At 38.1% G+C, this 21,159-nt stretch overlaps 1 protein-coding gene across 2 annotated transcripts in view; it reads right to left on the bottom strand.

The window, feature by feature from the left end:
- Positions 1-21,159, bottom strand: part of GRIP1 (glutamate receptor interacting protein 1) — a 301,151-nt gene that overhangs the window by 73,606 nt on the left and 206,386 nt on the right. For both annotated transcript variants that reach the window (XM_056514539.1, XM_056514544.1), the window contains exons 3-4: positions 2,537-2,672; positions 1,449-1,594 (exon numbers count right to left, since the gene is read on the bottom strand). In XM_056514539.1, coding sequence (XP_056370514.1) covers positions 1,449-1,594; positions 2,537-2,672 — 282 coding nt within the window. The remainder of the gene's footprint in view (positions 1-1,448; positions 1,595-2,536; positions 2,673-21,159) is intronic.

Genomic DNA, 21,159 nt, shown 5'->3' with positions numbered 1-21,159 from the left:
ATGATTGACATTTCCTGGCTCTGAAACGATGACAATCCTCTCTCTGAGGGAGCAAGCATGGGAGCAACAGTAGAATTTCACTATGTATGGGTCCCGTATGTATGGGACCAGAAGGAAGGACTACTCCACATGACTTACTGGAAAACCTACATGTTTAACAAAAACAGCCTGCTTGCTAGTAGTTCATGGAAACAACTAGACTGCTAATTATCTCCAATTTTATGCTTGTATGGAAATTCCAAGGACTTAAAGGAAAAGTTTCAAATGCTGCTGTAACTTAGCATCAAAATCCAGTCTCAGTGAACAAAAGTGGCACATATGATAAAAGAGGATGAAAACCAAAGAAAGTCTGGTTGAATAAATGCAAAACAAATAATGCTGGTAAAGCAACTACATCTGCAGCAGAGTAACACTGAACTCAGCTGATTAATTCAAACACTGTGCTTCAGAACACAAAGTTCCCTCACCACAAGCAAACACTAATCAACAGAGGACATTCAAAAAATTTTAATATGCTTGTTAGGAGGTCCTAAAAAACCTCAAATATGTAATTAAACTAACCCTTCAGCTGCCAGAAAGCAGTGGGCAAGTTCATCAGCTTCTGAGCACCAAGGACAGTGATGGATTTTTTTTATTCTGTTGCAAGGAAACTATATTTAAGGAAAGAACAGCTTCCCAGCTGGCACCTGAGATTCTTCTGGCTGGACACCAGGAAACCACATCTTCTGTCCTCCAGCGAGCAGTATGACTGAGAAAAAACTCTTCCAAGGGTGTGCCTGTTCAGCCCCTTGGTGCAGTCAGCCATCTGACACTTCACTTTAGCTCCCAGGTGTTCAACTCACTGTACCTCTGGCTTTCACTTTATACCTGACAGACTCAATTCACACTCATAAACTTGTATTTTGAAGAAAATCTTGCTCAGTGAAAGCCCTTGTTTCAGTCACACATTTCTTGCAAGTTCATGTATCCTTATGGCCTATCCCACTGTGTCTTCTGCTCTAGAAATGAAATTCTGCCTAAATGTGGTATCAGAAAAGACTAGAAAAGTCCCAAAGGATGTTGTTTACCTAAGAGGGAGGGATGGTGCTGCACGTGGAGAGAAGAAAGGAAAAAGCAGAGGCAGAACTAGCAAATATTCACTGGTCTCATCTCAGAGGATCTTATAGTAAAAAGAAGGACTTGCTTGCCCTGGAATCTACCTAATCTACTTTCCAGTATTCAAAACTGCAAAGAAGCAAACAAAAATCCCCAAACAAAATACAAGCAAATAACCAAAACCAATCAGCTCTTCTGTACTGTTTCAAAACTCTGTGATAAGCCACCGGAAAAAATTAAATTAAGAATAGAATTCAAAAACAACCACTACTAAAATGACTGTTACCAACCATGCCCATCTCACTGTTGATGCCATTCTGCATAGGTTTTCAGTTTGCTTTGCAAATACTTACAGACTGGAGGCAGCTCATACTCCACTTCCAACACAACCCTTTCACCAACATTCTTGAGCAGGCTGATGATCTCGTCGTGGCGAAATTTGGTCAGGTTGATTCCATTCACAGATTTGATGTAGTCCCCTACATCCAGCTGGTCACTCCTAGGGAAAAGGACATACTCCAATTGTGAAAGACAGATCTGATGAACCAAACTAAATCCTTTAAATTACTGTTTAGTGATTTTAAGAATTTTTCTTCCATGAGTCTTGAGTAAAATGAGTTCATTTTTCTAATAGAAAGTGGCACTTTAAGATCTTAATCTACTCTAGCTTGTTAAATATTAAAATAAGAATATTGTTGCATTATTCATTCTTGAGGTACAAAACCAGCTGTACAATAAAGGATGACTTGACTGGTTTGGGCATAGGATCTGGGAAGTTATTTTCTTCATGTCCCCATCCTTGTCTCTCTCTTTGCGAAACAGCCAAAAAAATTTTTTTTGGACATTGGTTGCCTTCACAGCTAATATCATATCAACAGGAGATGGGCCAAGGCCAAAAGCAGATGTTCTACTCAGTTATGTGGGATAATTTAGCTCAAACCTTATCTTTTGACTTGTCTCACTCCTGATTAAAAGCTTTTTTCTTTCCACTGCAGTAGTAAGCAAGGTACCTATGACTTCAGAGTCTTTTTAATCTCAAAGCTCTCTAATGAAGAGTTAAAAAAAAGAATTAATTTATGCACTATCATTCTTTTTTTCCATTTTGGTTTTCTTTCCTCCTCAGTATGTTATGCTACTTCTCCCAATTATTTGTTCAAAGACAAAAAAAAATAGAGAAATAAAACATAAATAATTTAGAAGAAATGTCATGAGTCTTATGACAACTTTTGAAGATCTCATTGGTATTTCTAGTTTTTATTAAAGTAGCCTTGAGCAAACAGAAGGACCAGCTGCTGCCATTTCCCTCTGAGGTTCTCCAGTGTGATGGGCTGCCATTATAGATGCATCAGTCACATATTTTTTAGGTGACCTTTCAGATGCAGTAGGTATTTCTGAAGCAATCATGTCTTATACTGCATTTTGTAGCCTGAGATGTGGTTACCTAGCAGCGATTCCTCCTTGGCGAAGGTTAGACACTCTCGGTTTCCCATCCTTGTCGATACCACCCGATACTGTGAGCCCCAGGGTGGTGCCTTCTTTTTTCATTAATTCAACTATTGTTGAGCCCTTGAATTCCTCTGTTGAAAGAAAATTATTCACATTATTAAAATTTAAGCAGGAACACAGATGTTGCCTTTCTAATATGTCACCTTCTTCCCAAGAAAATCATGTTGTGTTAGTAAGGAATAACATGTACATCTGGAGATTTTTTTATGTTACAATTCACAAGTTCTGTCCACTAGGCTCTGCATATAGATAAATCTTGAGCCATATGTTCTGTAAAAGGTTATTAAAAACGACACCAGCATGCTAGAATACTGCACAGAGCCCACAGATATGAAGTCTGGGAACACTTATAACTAAAGATAGTTGTTTCACATTTTTAAAAAGCTATCTTTTCTCATTTTCTGCTCTCTATCTCTGACCTCTGTTTTATAATGCACTTCAACTGATTAAATAGAAGGGTAAACCACACAATGATACAACAGAACTATAATTTTAGGTTCAGACTCACTTTGAGGTCACTAGCAGATGTCAGTGTTAATAGAAAAAACTGAATGCAACAAGAATCCAGACAGAGATACATCAGATCTTAACAGTTTTATTCCTTCTTTTTACATAAATACAGCTCCAGTGTTAACTCTCTGCAATCTCTGCAGAACAGAAATAAAGTAAGTGAAGGGCTTTCATAGTGATTAAGTGTATATAAAATTTCCCTCACATGCTAAAACACCCTCTTTTGCAGTTTCTCAATTCTTGGAAAATGACAAGTTAATTCAACAGACAACAAAGGCAGGTCACATGCAACAAAAAGCATCAAACTTTCAAAAACAGATGTCCTTATTGCACATGGGTGGACAGTAAGTAAAAAAGGTAACCTACATATGCAGTTTCAGCAGGACTGCAACTCTTTGGAAAGCCACATGTCCACTGTTTCCAGACAGGGAGACCTAGTAAAACCACCAGCTGCCCAGGTATTCTGGAAAAATACATGAAATCCTGAAGATCCACTAAAATCCTGGAAGGATCATCCATCCCAGGATCATTCTTTTCAGCACTAATATGCAGCTTTTTGGTGAATTGATCAGACATAATTTATTCACTGTAAACAGTATGTCTGCACTGCACTAGCAAGCTTGCTGTGGCAGCATGAGATTTAAACATGAAAAGCCCCTAAAAACCTGCAAGGTCCTTGTATATATATTCAAATAATCACCAGTAAGTGTAGAAGTAGCACTATACAGAGAGCAACAAGTCTCTATCAAGATAATTCCACATGATTGTGGAGATGATGTAACATATTTTCACCTTACAATGAAGAGCTGCTGCCCTGAGCAAGAACTGCCAACTACCACCATTACCTCTGTATTTGAGGAAATGGTGGCATTTAGAGGAAATAATTCAGAAGAGATTCCAGTCCTGGTGCACAGGCTTGTAATCCTTGGTAGTACTTCTAATAGGATTAGCTGCTGAATCTTTTTCTGATGTGGCATCATCCTGTACTCCTGCTCATTTCTAGGTGGCTGACAGGCTCTTCCATCTATTCCAGCTGATGATGACCTCACTTCAGTTATTCACATTTTTACCATTATACAGCATGACTTACAGGCTTGGACAAGAATTCCTCTATGTTTATAAAGCTTCTATACAGTAAAACTCTGCAATGCATTCAGCAGCACAGGTTGTCAGAAGCAGACAGCAGCACAGCTAACCGGCGCGTTCTCCAACTTGGCGGACACCAAACCACCATTTGGTACCATCTGGAAGCTGTTGGGCTTCCATAGTGTTTGCTCACATCTGGCCTTTTTGACAGTTCAGAAAGAACAGATGTGATTACCTGCTTCTGAACATGGAGACATGTTGCATAGCTGTAGAGGTGCTATGGACCAAAATGCTGCTTTCAGTTTTATAAAAACCTGTAAGTATTCATAATGAATACAAGAGTTAGTCACAGTACTTACTGCAAACAAAGATAATGTACATTGGCACCCATGATGCAACCTCAGGTGCTCTGCCAGCATGGCACACATGTTTATTCAGGCTTTACTCAAATACAAGATCTGGAGTCAAAGGAAAATCTCTCTTCCCACCTTCCAAAGGGAACCCTTCCTTTGTAATTCTCAGTAGTACATCTAAGTAGTATCCATCTAAGATTTACTTTTTTTAAACAAATACTTTGCTACAATGCATATACAGGACATAAACGATGCACTGCACTGCAATGCCTAATCTTTTGCCATAGCATAACACTGTCACGTGTTCTGATCTTTTACATAGGTTCTGAGTTTGCAATCCAATGCTGCTGCCCAAAGTACATGTGGAACAGATGATCCAAGCAGTATTTTAAGCAGGATAACAATTATACAACTCCCTTCAACTACTGGCATGGAAAGTGATGATCAGGCTCGGTCCTTCTAACCATCTATTATGACAAATTTCTGCTTACCTCTGCCAACAGAACAATGACTTCTAGGCACTCCTCCTTGGTAGGCAGGAGGGAAAGATGCACCAGCATCTCCTGCATCTGATGCACCTCCCCTGTAAGGGAGGGGTGGTGTGAAGTGCTCATTGCACACTGACAAGGTCATCCACACGTGCACTGTAGTTTCATTAGGTTTGCTGCTCTGAAGGATTTTGTAGCTTTCGTTGTACATAATCATGTCAGGAAGAAATTGAACTACCTAAGCTGGTTTTGCTTATAAGAGACTGTTATCCCTGCAAGTGCTCTGAACCAGGCCCTTTCAATACCCTCATCATTGTTTTTCATCTTCGCTTTCTTAAATCGCACGATTACTGTTCTTCTAATGCTATATGTGACATGCTTACTCATCTGCATTGCTTTGGCATTGTTATTAGAGACTAATCCCACTGGAGTATTATTGAAATGCCCAGTATCAGAACAACCCTTCATTTCCAACCCAACACGCAAACACATCTGTACGTGCTGTTCCCCAACTAATGCAAGGTCAGTCTCTATTTCCTAGTTAAGACAATGCTGTTACAATTTGAGGGTAAAAATCATGTATCACCTCACTCATAATTCCTTACTTACACTGACCAGCAAACTCCTAATTAGTCAGAAGTCTCTGGAGTCGGTTCTTTCCTACATGTTCTCCCATACTGGTAATAATATCAGCATAGTCAGCATCAGAAGGGAAAGCACAGAAGTTATTTCCAGATTTCTTATGAATTCACACTGGGACTTCCCTCAGCCTATGGAGGGGAGGGTTTTGGGACTGCCTCAGTCCCTGTTGCAGGGACAGTCCTTGGTACATGCTGCACCAGCCACTCCACAGCTTCCTTGGCATCCCCCTGCCTCTGGTATGGGGTTCAGGAATCCCGCTGAACCCTGGAGATGGCTCGGCAAGGGGAGCACAAATACCCACACTTTTACACACAGGCAGACATAAGATGAAAAAGAAAGGCTTCTGCTCCAAAGAGCTTCCCTTAGATCTCCAGTTCTGTAAGCAGGAGCACACACAGCAGCTGAATTCTAAAGAAAACATTACACTACTGCTGTTTCCTAAATTGCTGGTCTGGATGCCTCTCTCAGGCTGCTGTTACAGCACCATGACAGTGTGAACCTGACTGGCAGCAAGGTCAGCTGTGCATTAACACTATGATCTGCCCTGCAGCCTGGAGAGCTGCAGAGATACTCAACATAGCACAAGAAAGCTCCAAAGATAAAGCAGATGCTCAAATTCAAGACTGGGTAAATCTTACTGTGAGAGGATGAATACATGGAACAACTTGCAGGTAGGTAAAGCTGAAAAAATACCATGACTAATTTTTCTCTAAGAATAATAGCAACAAAGGAAAGCTTCTACTATTATACACATAAGCAGATTTCTTGTCATTTTCTACTTTTTGGTGTATGTAAATAATCCCTTTCAATGAATAAATAGCATGGAAAATAAATTCTTATGAGACTTACGAACCTGAAAACCTTCAAAAAGAAAACAATACTAGATGACAGAAGAGATTTTTTTCACAGAAAAATATTTTAAAGCTGAGAGAACTCTTAGACAAGTTTTATTATTTATTTTCCAAATTACTACAATTTTACATCTTAATGTACATATTAAAGTAAAACTCAAAAATATTTGCCTTAATTTCAGATTTTGAGAACCTTCTGTGAAAATTTTATTTTAAAATCCCCAAAAATGTCTAAAATCTACGTAATGAGGTCAAGTGCTTGCATCTATTCTCCACCTAGTGAATGAGTTTGTTAAGTGCAGCTGGAACAGGGCATAAATGGAACTGAACATAAAAGTAAAAAAAAACAAAAAACTTGCTGTTATTGACGTTTTCCTACCAAAACCATATATAATTAATAAGTAAGTAACTGGTAAGTTTGCTGAAAATATAGTGAATGCTGTCCTTGAATGGATTTTACCTTGCATGTCAGCAGAAATTCTGCAGAGAAAACATTCTGCTTTACATCCCAGTAGGCATCTCATAGCTTAGTAAGAAATCACATAAAGTCAATTCTTTGGGAGCAGATAGCAGTTTGTTATAGTGGAGACATCACATTCACTCAGTGTTTCAAGTCCTGTGGGTATGTGTATTTCTCTTAGTGTGACAAGAGGGATGTCAAGAGATGATGAACAGTCCACTCCTTGTTGCCCTTTTCCTGACTGGCTGTCACTAACTTCCAAAAAAACCTAAATTTCTGTCCAAAACAACCAAAACACATCAGTGAGGAGAGTCTGAAGACATGAAGCTGGTCACAACCTGCCCTGTGGCCTCCCCTCCCTCTGTGGAGGGACAATCCCCAAACCAGTCCTAGTTCAGAAGCCAACAACACACAGTGGGAGGCAAACAGGTACAAAGTGCAGCAGAGCACATCTACAAGGCACAACACACTGCAGCTACCAACAAGACTGTAAATTTAAAACACTGCCAGTGCAGGCTGCCTTGGGTCAGCAGCCAGGTTAATCTGTATAAATGTACAGGTGAAATGTTGCACCACTTTCAGTGAAAGCAAAGGAGATATGTATGGACAAGACACTTGCAAAAAACTGTCTAAAACAGATTCAGTTTAAACTGACAGCTGTTCTGGTTGTGTACAGGGCATTAGATGATCTCCTTTTTTTTTTTTTTTTCAGCTCTAAGAGCAACTGCAAGATGACTTTGCCATTGTAAAAATATTACCTAAAATCCAAATATCTTCCACCAGTACTTATAGACTAGAAAAAGTCTGTCTAGCCTAGGCATGACACAGAAAAGGAAGTAAGGGTATTTTATGATCCATCACAAGCAGTGATTTACAGGACATGATCACATAACTCACTGAAAACAGCAGGCCTGCAGGACACAGCAGCACAGTTCACACCTGGGTTCACTGGTTGCCTGTCTAAAACGAGCTCAGCTCTTGTGCTATTTGGTTTTGGGTACATTTTTCATATTCACAGAATCCTTGGCAGCCAACACTCTCTAAATCCCAACTGAGGCATTCAACAGAAGTGGTCTTCAATTTAACCACAAATATAAGCATTGTATTTGAAATTCTGTTTCTAACTAAAAGATCAGAATTTAATACAAATATCCTAAGCCTGAAAATCAAATAATCACCAGAAAGCCAACTGCAGACAATGGCTCTTAATTCTTAATGAAAGAACCTTACCAATTTCTTATCAGAAGGGTATTGGAAGAAACACATATGACACAGTTATCAATGCACACTGCAGCAGCTTCAGTAATTACATTTCAGCAGTGAACAATGACTGGAGTGAGCCATTATTACCTTCCCAGGGCTTCACATTTGCATGCCACAGCCTACAGACCAGCCCAGTGCTTCTCCAGCAGCAGCACAGCCATGCTACCACTGGCACATGCTCAAGGCACCACATCCTGCTGGTGTCTGAATCCACTGCTTGCAGACAGGACTAGTAGACAACATTTGCCAGAAAATAAAAAGAAAAAGTGTTTAAAAAATGGTGTAAAATCAGTTTTCACATTAAAGTAGCTTCACAAAGAAAAGACAAGAATGATCTCTATAAAGTCAACTTGTAAGGGATGGCTCCATATGAGAGTGGAAAAAAAGCTGCTTTGAACTTTGAGGAAAAAGTGGTCCATGGTGCAGCTGTGTAAGAAGCTGAGAGGTTTCTCCAGGCTAACTGTGGCAGATATGCAGGCTAAAACAAGAGATGAAGGGTCTCAAGTCTAGAGCTTTTTCAAGCCAGATAAATGCTGGTGAGGGAACAACAGCTTTTTGGTCCTCTGGATAGTCCTGCCTGCAAAAACTCCACAATGAAAGAGTTTTCAAGCATGTTTTTTTTGTTGTTGTTTTGTTTTGTTTTCTTGTATTCACACTTGAATTGCACAATAGTGCCAGAAAACAAAATGAGAACAGATGTTGATACTCCAAATCCTCCCAAGTATTCAAGTACTATCAGCCTAAAATTATTCATGATATCACTTTGACAGATATTGTGCAAAGAGATCAGTTTGAGTTATCTTATACAAATGATGGCATCTGATTCTTCTAAGAGATGAGTCTATTAGGAATTTTTGTCAGTGAATAATTCTGAGTTGTTTTCTCTGTACATATTTTTTTTTCTCTACATCAAGGACTGGAAAAATTAGGCTAAATACAATCATTCCCTATTTATAATCCCTGAGCAGAGAAATTCAACTGAAGGAAAAATTATTTTTAAAAAAATATAAAACATTTAAACACTTAGCTTCAGTAAATATGAATACTTTAATATATTACTTAAGAATATCCAGATTTAGTTAAATCACACCAACAAAACCTTCTACAAAAAACATACTTTTATCCCTCACATGTCACCTTGCAGGGTTGGAATAAACATGCAGTGCAAACTACCACTTGCCCAGTGATGTAGTCTAGTGAAAGTACATTTATTTCTTAAGCTAGCTGGAAGTTCTAGTGTTTTCATCAATGGCTTTCTTTGAGAACATGTCTACACTACCCATTGATCACTTGACAATCTGCAACCATCAGCTTCCTTATCTTTAGATGAGGACCAGTTCCATCTTGAGGCATTTGCTATGTTTCAGAAAGTTCAAGCACTTTTTTGCTTCCTCATTATCTAGGATGGCAGCCAAATTCCTGAACATTTGTTGGGTCCAGAGCAGCTCACTAAACTATCAAGGTGGGCCTTTAAAAAGCAAAGACATTGGAAAGTAAAAATGAGCACAGTGGTGAACAACTTGATGGTCTCAACTTTCACCTCTTCAGCAAGCATTGAAGGGCTTTCCAGAGTTCAAACCTCCTTGCTTCCACACCACATCATGGTTAGCTTGGTGGGGAATGGGTAGTAGAAAGTACTTTATCTCCCACATGAAACAAGTATCTCCTTTTGAAAATTTTGATCTTGCAATAAGCAACAAAATCTTAAACTCAAGAATGGCTCATTCATCAGCAGTGATACTCTGAACAACTCTGCATGTCCCTGCTGACACTACTGATGAAGAAAGGACAGAGCCACATGACATTAGTCTTTTCTACATTTCTGTCTGAATGGGATAAAGGCTTCATTAACCCTCCTTTGCTAGTAAAAACCCTACTGTGCACAACTGCACAGAACTTTGACACTAATTTAGATTTATAGAACTTCTTCCCATAATTCTGATGAATTCACCTCCAACTTCCTCTTCATTTCTTTTTAATGAGAAATTAACACCGAGAACTCTTGATAATTTGTGTTTCTTTGCACTGATGTGTCACTACTCACAAAAACACAGCCTGACTGTTGCAGTTTCTCTGCTTTCTACAGCTACAAAAATGGACCAAGCAGGATTGATTATGGGATTGATTGCCTTTGTGTATTTCAAAGCAGGAAAGAACCACTGGAAACAATTCTTGCCCTCATCACCTGAGTGACACAAGCAGAGAAACATGATATGGTAGTATGTCCACCTATAGATTGTATTTTAGAAAGGTATCCTGTGTGGATTTGAAAGCATCAATGAGGAGAACTCTGCTACATGTGTAGATAATGTCGATCTGCATTTGGAGTAGGCAAGGCTTCAAGACCAAGATCTCATTATAGTAGCACTATTACATTCAGGGTATCCCTGCAATACCTCCAGTCAAATCACCTCTTAATCTTCTCCTTTTAGATTAAGAACTGTCTGAACTGCTGAGGTTTTTGCTATTTAAGTCAATTTGCCACAATGTTTTAACAACCTGTTGCTACCAGGTAAATTTTTAGCAATAGCATCATTAAATCTCACTTCTCCATTTGAGCTGTCATTTATTTGTCCTAACATACCTTGCATTGCCTGTCATGATCTACAGGTGCTATATAATTTAACATTTTAGTTAAAACAGTGGTTTTCCTCTTTATGACATAGAGCTAGATCACTAGTGTCATGGCAGAACTGAAGCAATAAGGATAAGAAAATAATATAGTAATCGTGTCACTCCTTTTTAGGAAAAGTATCATTCATGTATTCAAATAGTGGGTAGTGAAATATTTGAAATTTGGAGGACTGCAGAACTTTTCCTAGTACTTGGATGAAGGAACAGATATTTAAGTTTTTAGGGGTCATACACATAAATGTTTGTAGAACAAATACAGCTGAATAATAATGCACACCCTGTCTTTCTACTTGGTAGTACTGAAAGAGACTCAGCATGACAAAAGGGTTTATCAAAGTCTCTGTGTAGAAGATTAGGCTATCCTTGAGAAAATGAGATATGCATGAAAAAAATGAGAAATATGGAAAATGCTTCCCACACATTTCACTTTTTGTCCTTTGTGTTCAGTGACTGATGATACTTTTATGGTTTGCTTACTCTTCACCTTTGTGGAAAACTCTAACCCAGAAATGCTGACCTCTGGAAGATGGTAGTTCAAAATCAGGCTGGATGAATGCATTGCTACAAATGGTTCAAAAAGTGATCTATCAATGACTCATTCTTTTATATCAATCTGATATAAAACTAAAGTTACAGGCATGGCTTAAGGGGCAATGTAATACGCAACCTGACACTGATTTTTTTTCTAGGTTTTTATAGGTAAAAAAACAGTGCCTGTGACAAAAAGATTATTGACTTACTCAATATTCAGGATGAAAAAAAATACAGTTAAAGCCAATGGAAAAGGAGGGTTAAAGAACTCCAAAATAAGATACTGGGTTATATTAAAATTTACCAAATTGCAGAAATAGTGATGACTTTGATGTCAATAAGCATTTAAGATCCACAAGAAGTTACTATTCCTGTAAGTGGGGGGCACATGAGTGGAAAAAGTAGAAAAAAAGAAAAGGAATTGTGGTGGGGGGGAAAGGGGCAAAAAAGAAAAGGAATAATTCAGGCATTTCTTGGCTGCTAACCTGTGCTCTGGAACTCTCTAATCAAGCTCTGTACTTATTCCCTGAAGTTTAATATATGCATAAGGAACTAATGGCAAAGAGGGATGAAGACAGATGCCTTCATTTGCATGAACTAGCTTATTAGACAGTCAAGCTTGCTGAACAAATCACTGCAGTGAAACAGTGAAACACCCAGCTGCAAGAATCTACCTATGTGATTTCCTTTTTTTATCTAAACTGACACCATATCCCATTAAATTAGCACAGAAACTGAGATGGCATCATATTAGCACATAGTGGCATGGCACATATTAGCCTGTGAGACAACAGGAACATTTCACATCTTCAGGTCACTTCAGAAAGGTGTTTTCAGGTTTTTGCAAAAATCTGAATGTGACATCAACATAAGAGGTTTATATTATCCCAGAGCAGCCTCATTATGATATATAGGAAAAAGGCTTTCCTCTGTCAAACGTCAAAATACGATGTAAGTTTCAAAGGAAAGTTTTTTTGCTTTTCTTTCAACATTTACTCTTATTTCCAAAAACTCTGTGTGAAAAGGAACAAAAATTACACCTGCCTTCCTCTCCAAAAACATTCAGACATTCTTACTGCATATTCTGGTTCACCTCTACTTCCAAAACACATCTTGTCTGTTGGGTCTATTGCAACATCCTTCTCTTCTTTCAGTGACCAAGAGGTTAAAACAGACAGGAAAATGTTTATATGAATTGAAGAAATAGCTCAAATCTTCAAATAGATTGAAAGAGATAAAGATTCAGCTGAACAGAACTACCTGGAGGCTTTAATGACATCTTTCATTCCAAGCACAGAGCAATGTACAGAATCTCAACAAGGATGCAAATAAGGAAACTGCTAACACAAAGCATGTTTGTTGAAAATACTCCTTTTAAAGTAAGATTGTCTGTGAAAAAGAGACATAAATAAAGCCTTTAAATAAAGGCTGTGCTTAAACAGAGGGAAATTGCAGCATGAGAGTACTACTTCAGGTTGCTGACTCCATGCAAACAATTCACAAAATGTGTTTGTCTCTGTTTTTTTTCTCCTCTTCTTTCAAAGGATATACTGCCAGCATTTTAAAAGAAAATATTTAAATTCTAAATTATTTCAAGATGACAAAATCACTTAAGGGACCTAGCAGGCCTTTCTCAATACAGAGGCTTTGGTGCAGAGATCTGCCACTACCATTGAGAGTAAAATTTGCTAATCAGAACCAGAGAAAAAGTTATGGAGTTTTTACATTTCATATGGTTCCAGGTTGGTGTAAAACTTTGCTAAGTTACACAAACAAGTGCATTCCGAAACTTTTTTCTTGTCCACATAAATCAGTGTGTGGTGATTTTGAAAAGAAATAAACTTCTGCTCCCTGTGATCTTACAAAATGTCTGTAAAAGAGTCTTTGCTCCAGTTTTTCTTTCTCTTCTTGAATTACCCCAAAGGCTGTAACAGGTCTGCAGATTCATTATATTTTCCTCAGTGAAGACCAAAGTTTATGATGCAGATAATCAGCCTAATGTTAGTTGCAGCAATCTCATGAGACTGTTTGGTATGGATTTGGGCTTGTAATGCTTAATTTTAAATATATATGCATTAGAAAAATATAAGATGATGCCACTGACATCTTCTGATTCCCATGTTTTGACTACTGGTCAATGATATTTTTATAGGGTAGTAGATATATTAAAATTTGCAGTGGATAAGCAAATAAAATGTTCTAGTCTCTACTCCAATTTTATACACAGAGAAAACTGGGACTATAAAATATATTTACAACTTGTCAAAAATACTCTGATTTCCCCAATACCCTAACTCAGGCTGTGAAAAGCACATCATACCATACATTATAATCATATCCAGTATCATCCTCATTGGCTAGCACTTAAGTTAGACTGACTTAAACAGCTTTCCTATTATTTTCTGTGGTGTGTGATTAAGTCAAGCTTCATGACTGGATAGATATTCCCATCCACTATATGCTCTCTATTGCACCATTACCTTTTGTTAGTGGCTAAAGAAAAAGCCCTTGGCTTTTAATGGCCTCATCAGAGTTATATACTATCCTTATCATAAAATTGCATAAGCTCCTAACTAGGTATCTGGGTTTATAACTACAACTTTCAAATATATTGCTAATCTTTCAATTCCAGAAATAAATTTATGTTCTTTCTGGAAGAGAACACTTTTAGTGACATGTGACTATGTTAAATATAAGTTATTTAGAAATTATTAACTGTACTGTAGCATTTTTATTCTTGATAGATTTGGTTCATTTTGTTGCAGTCTTGGTATAATGACATGATTTCCCTGTACGACCTCTATCAAATTTTACTTCTCACTTTCCTTTCCAGAAGCAGTATTTTGGGATTCTAGAGTCACATTGTGTTATCAGGTATGATCACTCATTGTCCAGCAGTGGTATCTAAAATTCTGCTCTAACACATCTCATTTTTCTATGACATTGCATCTTCAGTATCTCAAAGGTCAACGCTCATTTTCTGTATCATTTATCCAACATTTATTCAGGGTCACAGTGTCATCCAATACAGGAAGGAGGTCTTGGCAGAATCTTGTCACACAGTTAACTATTAAGCTGGGTTCATTTTGCTTCACCAATAAAATCAATTAGCATTAAAGGCTGACATTTGTTCCTGCTTGGACTGATATTCACAGTGTCCTTCTACCAATAGTTTCTGTGAATAAAAGCAATGAAATGTCCTGACTTTGGCATTGTTGCTATCTTCCCCTATAAAAATACTTTGTGTTTTGCTTTCTTCTCTTTTCAGATTGGCAATAAGGGAGACTTTACTGAACAGCCTTCTTTATGTGCTTATTCACATAACATTAGTGGATTCCCCAAGCCACACAGACATAAAGTGAGACAGATACCTGCAATTTAATCAAGGACAATAAATCAAAAAAGATGACTAATCTGCATTCTCCTAGCCTGTATATGACCTACAAAGTAAAAAAAAAGTACCTTATTCTATCAGTGTAAAAGATGTGAATGGATGTGTGCACCTATATATAAAGAAACCCCAACAGGTGCCCAGCAAATTAATTAGGAAATAAAAGTTGCCAAAAGGTTATTTGGGAACCCTCCCAGGCGATCAAACCCCTCCCTGGCCAGAATAATTAATCCAAACCATGAATATATAAAGGAGACAGTTTAACACAGCAGCACTTACTACACCTTTGTGTTAGTGAAGTAGTGACTGTCACTCAGATGCTTTTTCTCCTTCTTTTGACACAATTCCCCAAGATTATTAGCAACAAAAGAGAGGAGGGAAAGTCATGAAACAGTTCTCACAATAGTTAAACAAAAATGCCTGGAAGCAAAGACCCCTGAAGTACAACTTGAGTACTTTAACAAAGGGAAGATTAAATGGTGATTTCATAGTGAAGTGACTGTAAAGGATTTAGTGAATTTTGATGAAAAACAACTCTTCCTTACAAATGAGGTGAAGATGAACCTGTGCATATTTAAACTAAAAATAAATGCAGTGAGTGTAATCACAGAAGGTTGTGGTGTATTTTGTATCACTGGCAACCATAAATAGATTGAATGTCCTTCTAAAACATAATTCAAATACAAGTTGAGATACAAATAAATTCCAGGAGGTTGTATGTTTAGTTTAGAGAGTCCCAAATACCTCTTTTGGCCTCATAAATTCACAATAAATACACTGAAACTCGAACAGACAAGACCTTTGTTACTACCACTGCACTTTTAAATAGCAAGGAAACAGAAGCTAGTTTGCACTGATATTATAATAAACTTCTGGTCTTCCAGATCCTGCACAAACCAAACCACTTCTTTTCTTCTACACTATGGGGCATGCCATTACATCTCTATCTACCCCAGAAACACACACAAGCACCAGAATCTCTTTTTGCTTGTAAGACATGAATAGAAAGTACAAAAATGCTATAAGGCAAACAAGCAAAGAAACAACCTTTTCTTCATCCATATCAGATACTTCAAGCCATTTCATTTGGACAAAATGGACAAAGAATTTTATAGTAAAAAAAAAAAAATAAAATTGTATAAAATCTAGGTGTAGAGTGAAAATGAGCAGCTTTGATCCACTAAGAAGAGGCAGACTACTATCCAGACCTGGGGTAGCATATTTTGCTGTTATCTTTGTAGATGGTATATTATTCCCTTAATATTTTCATGCCCTGAAATGATAATCACAGAAGAAACCGAAAGAGATATTAAAAAACTCCTGAACAGATGGAAATCATGCACCAAGTCCTTTAAAGAGGTATTAGAAAATGTATTAGGAATATTAAAACCATCTAGTTAATTATCTATAACTGTAAGATAAAAAGAAATTATTAAGTGCAAAAAGACTCAAGCAGGCAAATGATAAAGAAAAAAAATCCCCAACTTCTCAGATGAGCAAACTTCCCAGACCTTAAAGGAACAAGCCTGGATTTTGTTTGCCAGTCATATGCTTCTGTCTACAGAACTGTGCAATACAAGACTTTTGAACGAAAGCAATGCCCTCCTGGGTCAGACCAATACTCCATCTAATCCTGCTCCATCTAGGAAAGCAGGAAAATAATTTTAGGGAGAGAATGGGAACCAGCCTACTTTGCCCAGTCTGGTCCTGCCACAGTTCCTTGACATCCAGTAGTGTCACATAAGAGAGTACAATGCTTCTCAGCCTTTATAATATTTACATATGAAGCTCTTGGCAATTAACTTTTATTCAGTCTCTTCTGAATCCACTGACATGGTCTACACAGATTTACTGCTTGCTCTTCCTCTCTAGAGACACTGGACCCATGAGTATCCCAACTGAATGATGGAGAAATCATTTTTTGATGTTGAATACACATTTCTCCTCCAATACTGGACTGACAGCAGTATAGAGAAGAAAGTTTAAAATATATTTCCACTCAGAGAAAAAGATTTGCCTGATAAAATTTTAATACTTTTCCTTACTTCTGAACATACTGAGGAACCTGAGCATTCCTCATGGATCTTCTTCTCATGTACTATCCATTTTTCTGAAGACACGCCCTTTTCTTGCCCCAAGAAAACCCAGCTGTGCTATCCCATGAAAATGCCTTTTTCAAGAGGTAAGTACTAATTTTTAGCTTCTCAGTTACCCAGAAGAACTTCTAGTAGCTGTAACAGGCTGCTGTATTCCACAAGGGACAATCAGTCTGGTTTCACAAAGTTTTACAACTTCTTGTAGACAGCAGCGATTACTGGGATTGGTAACTTCTTTGTTCAGCCAGGAAGGGATTGTGATCAGTTGCACAATCCCAGGGTTACAAATCTCCCTGTGCTTGGCACCTCCTTCCACGACCTTTTAAGAGCATATGGTTCTTCTCCCTCTTTCCAAGCCCACCCAGACACTCCAGTGTCTCTTTCAGAGACTGTCTCCATGCTGCTATTTCAAACCTAGTCTCGACCATCTTTCTTTTTTTCTTAGATTCCCTCTCCTCACACGTCCACTACACCATGCTTCCTCTTCTAACTGAAACCTTTAAAGGAGAACAAAATCACCAACACTTTGATTAAAATGAACAAAACCAACCATCACAAGGCTATCTTCCCTTTGTGGAGCTTAGAGAGCATGCCAGAATTTTGCAGGAAAACAATTGTCCTGGAAGATGGGACCCCCAGCCTCAGGAGATGCACTGATGCTTCCCTATTTTCAGGTTCCAAGCTCCATTCAAAGTCCTGTGGTATCACTGTGACTGGAAGGCAGGTGCTAGGGACTTGTGCTTCAAACCAACAAATGGCCAGAGGAGTGCATGCAGATGTACACACTGCATGCACATTTGCTGAGTACAGAACAATGCACTTGGAACTGCCCATTCCTGTCCCAAAATGTGTGTGTGCAACAGCTAAATTGCCAAGGCAGTTTTTAAAATGATGTTACAGATGCTATATGGAATGGCATTCTATACTACAATTTTATTCTATACTACATTCTATTCTATATAGCTAAATGGATTTTCCTGGAAAAAAAAATGCAGCTGCAATAAATTAATACATTTTATTTTGAAAGGCTAAAGGTTTGCAAAACTGCATGCAATTAAATCCAAATACACACGAATGAAGGTGTTTGGTACCATCAGCAACAAAATCTGCCACTGGCTGTGTGAATACAGAAAATCGTTTAAAGTCAGTTACATTTTCAGACCTTTTATCGGTTGGGATGTGAAAAAGTGCACGTCCCTCATGTACAGTATTGCCCTTAATACATTCTCTCCTTCATGGTAAAAGGAGTCAAATGAGACTGTTCTCTATTCTAATCCTTTTTTTGGAACTGAAGAACACCAGCATGTAGCAGGCCTGTAAATAATATGTATAAATAAATTATCAGCAATCTCAATTAGTAAGAACTCAGTGACCTTTGTTAATTTTCTACAAGAGAGAAATTTCTTTCACATTTATCTGTGTATGAAACACGAATGATATATTAAGTCCTTCCAACAAAGTTATTTTGATGAAAAGGAGGAAGGACAAGAAAGAAATCTGCAGTACTAAATATGTGAAAGCAGATTCAGAAATTTTCAATGTCAGTGGGAAGGAAAAGACATATAGCTCTGCAGCTGCTTCACAGCCCATTTGGTAAACCTCCAGCAGGTTAAACAAACACACAGGGAAGCCTGTAAATGATACAGCAACTGTAGCCTCTCATCCAACATGAAAATCAGCAAATGACTTTGCAGATATAATAAACACCTCAACTGCAGAAAAGCTTACTAGCCTGTGATCTGCATTTCTCAGGTCAGAACGCTCACTTCTGCTCAGAAATCACCCAAGATCGTTACCATAATAACTGTGACTGCAGAGGTTATGGCTAATGGATTTCTAAATGCTTAAAATCCCTTCAGTGGCATTTTGTGCTGATTTTTAAAAGTACATAGTAAAAGTAAGTGTCTATGAGAAGAATGCAAATTGAGGGAAAGAAGTGCTTTTGTAGACACATACTTGAATTTCCTAACCCAGCTTTTATTGATACACATTTTCTTTTTAAGTTTTACTTCTGCAATGAATTCCTTTTGCTCACCATGAGACTATGAGAAAGGTTTGGGATGATTTTGACATGTTTTCTCAGGCAAATCATGCTCTTACTCTGCAAAACCAGTTGGTCAATGAAAACTGTTTCACATTTTGGTGGGGGATGATGAATTAGGTAACACAGTGCTGCATCTGTGACATCAGAGTGATTCTGAAATCTGAGGGAAGCTGAAATTAAAGGCAAGGCAGGTTTCTTTTGACAAGGATGGAAAAAGTGACTGAGGACTGTACAAGTCAGGCAACTTTGCTTGAGAAGGTGGCTGCACTGTAGCAAATGATGCAAGGGATGCTGCTGATGTTAGGAGCACTGTCAAAAAACAGCAGCATAGTTTAAACCTTCTGCACTTTTACTCAGCAGAGCAGCCTGAAGGAATGGGACCAAGTTAACTGCAGTATGAGAACAGCTGCTTTCAAACACTCCCCGTCCTGCCAAGGCCATATTCATCACCAAGGAAAACAAAACTGGCTCTGGAGCTGTTTGCACACAGGTAAGCACATACCCACAGGGATGCATCATTGTCTGTCAGTCACTGGGAACCTGGCTCAGACATTAAGAGCTGAGCTACAGGAATAACCTGGGAGCTGTCTTCCCTCCTGAGCAGTGCCACTTAATGGAACTTAGATCCCAGGATCACTTCAGAAGTCTAATTTTTTCTTTTCAATCAATGTGGACTTTTTCTTTAAAACCCTTTTATCTCACTGTATTACTTTCCAGATTTCTCACATTTTTCTGAGATTCTCTTGCAACAGAAAATTAATGCACTCCATCTATTCTATTATTATGATATGTAGTACAGAACTTTTCATCACTTAAATTGAGGCACAGCACACACGATCTTAAATTCAGCTAATACAATTCTATATTGGCAACACAATGACATAACTGCATCACATGTTCTGCCTTTAATTTAGACTGGATTCTGGAATTTTTGGATATATATATATATATGTATATGTACATACACATATACAGATATACATAAATAAATTACTCTCTTATTTCTTCACAACCTCAGCTTGCTTTCTGACAGTAATATATTTTTATTTAAACAAATATTTTTAGATGTTACAAAACCCCAAGAATCACAGTGAAGAAAGAAGAAGGGTCTTTAAAATTCTTCAGCTTCCACCTGACCTACATTTGAGTTCATCAGTTGTGGGCAGTAGACAAACCCCTCAGGAAAGCCAGATTTGGTGCAGCTGGAGAGAGAGCATGAGCATTTGCTGCACAGCAGGCTGTGGGTCAGGTAGGGGAAAAAAGACACACCTCTGTATTTTTGTAAATAGCTCCATGTGTTCAGAGCCAAGGATCAGATGAGAACTGCCTTGCTGCTTTGTAATGATATTTACATTGTGTTTTTAGATATTTCAGAGCCTGAAAATTCCCAGGATGTTAATTATTGGTTTTATTACAATAATTTAGTGTTTCGTAACTTCTCTTAGGAATATTTTGTGTCCTAAGCAATTACTGAGGACACTACATCATACAGCAATTACTTTTTTAGTATCAGCTCTGTAAATATTATCCTTTCAAGGCATTTTAAGCTTCTTTGATTTGCATGTGCTCCCTTCTAGCTAAGCAGTTCAAAATTCAGCCTACCCTAAAATTATGTTTGTTTAACATTTTATTTTTGCATTAAAATCCTGTTACCAAGCTCCCCCCAAACAAGGCTGCAAACCATCTACTAACAGCAATTCCAGATCTCGAGCCACTGCAGAGGATGTGCTCAGGGCTGCACATTCACTCTGTTTTCCCTCCAGTTTGATGGCTACCCCTGTTTTTGAGATCAAACACTGTACTGAAATACAAAACCTGTATTACAGCATGCTTCAAAGAATCAGGTAGTGTGGAAAGAAAGTGCAGTATTTACACAGGCACAAAGGAACTGAAAAATCTAGTCACTTTAATTTCAGACTTCAAAGTCTTGACAATTTTCCTTCAGAGCACAGTGACCTATTTTAACAACTGACCTGTTAGTACCTCTCTGCAGCTGCTTGCAAAACTTGCAAATGACAACTAATAATAAAAAAATCTGGTTAGAGAGAAGAAGATGCTCCAGTTGGTGGAGAAAACGTCAAAAGAATGACTTATCTAGGTTTGGTCTTTTCCTGCTTGTCTCTGCAAAGGCTGGCAGCACTCTCACCACAAATGCAGATAATTTGCCTGTTCAGCAGATCCATTATCACTGTGAGTAGAAGGTGGCTGG

Source organism: Oenanthe melanoleuca, chromosome 1A, assembly GCF_029582105.1.
Source record: "Oenanthe melanoleuca isolate GR-GAL-2019-014 chromosome 1A, OMel1.0, whole genome shotgun sequence".
Classification (NCBI taxonomy): Eukaryota; Metazoa; Chordata; class Aves; order Passeriformes; family Muscicapidae; genus Oenanthe; species Oenanthe melanoleuca.
Note: the sequence above shows the minus strand (reverse complement) of the source record. Positions and strands in the feature narration are given on the sequence as shown.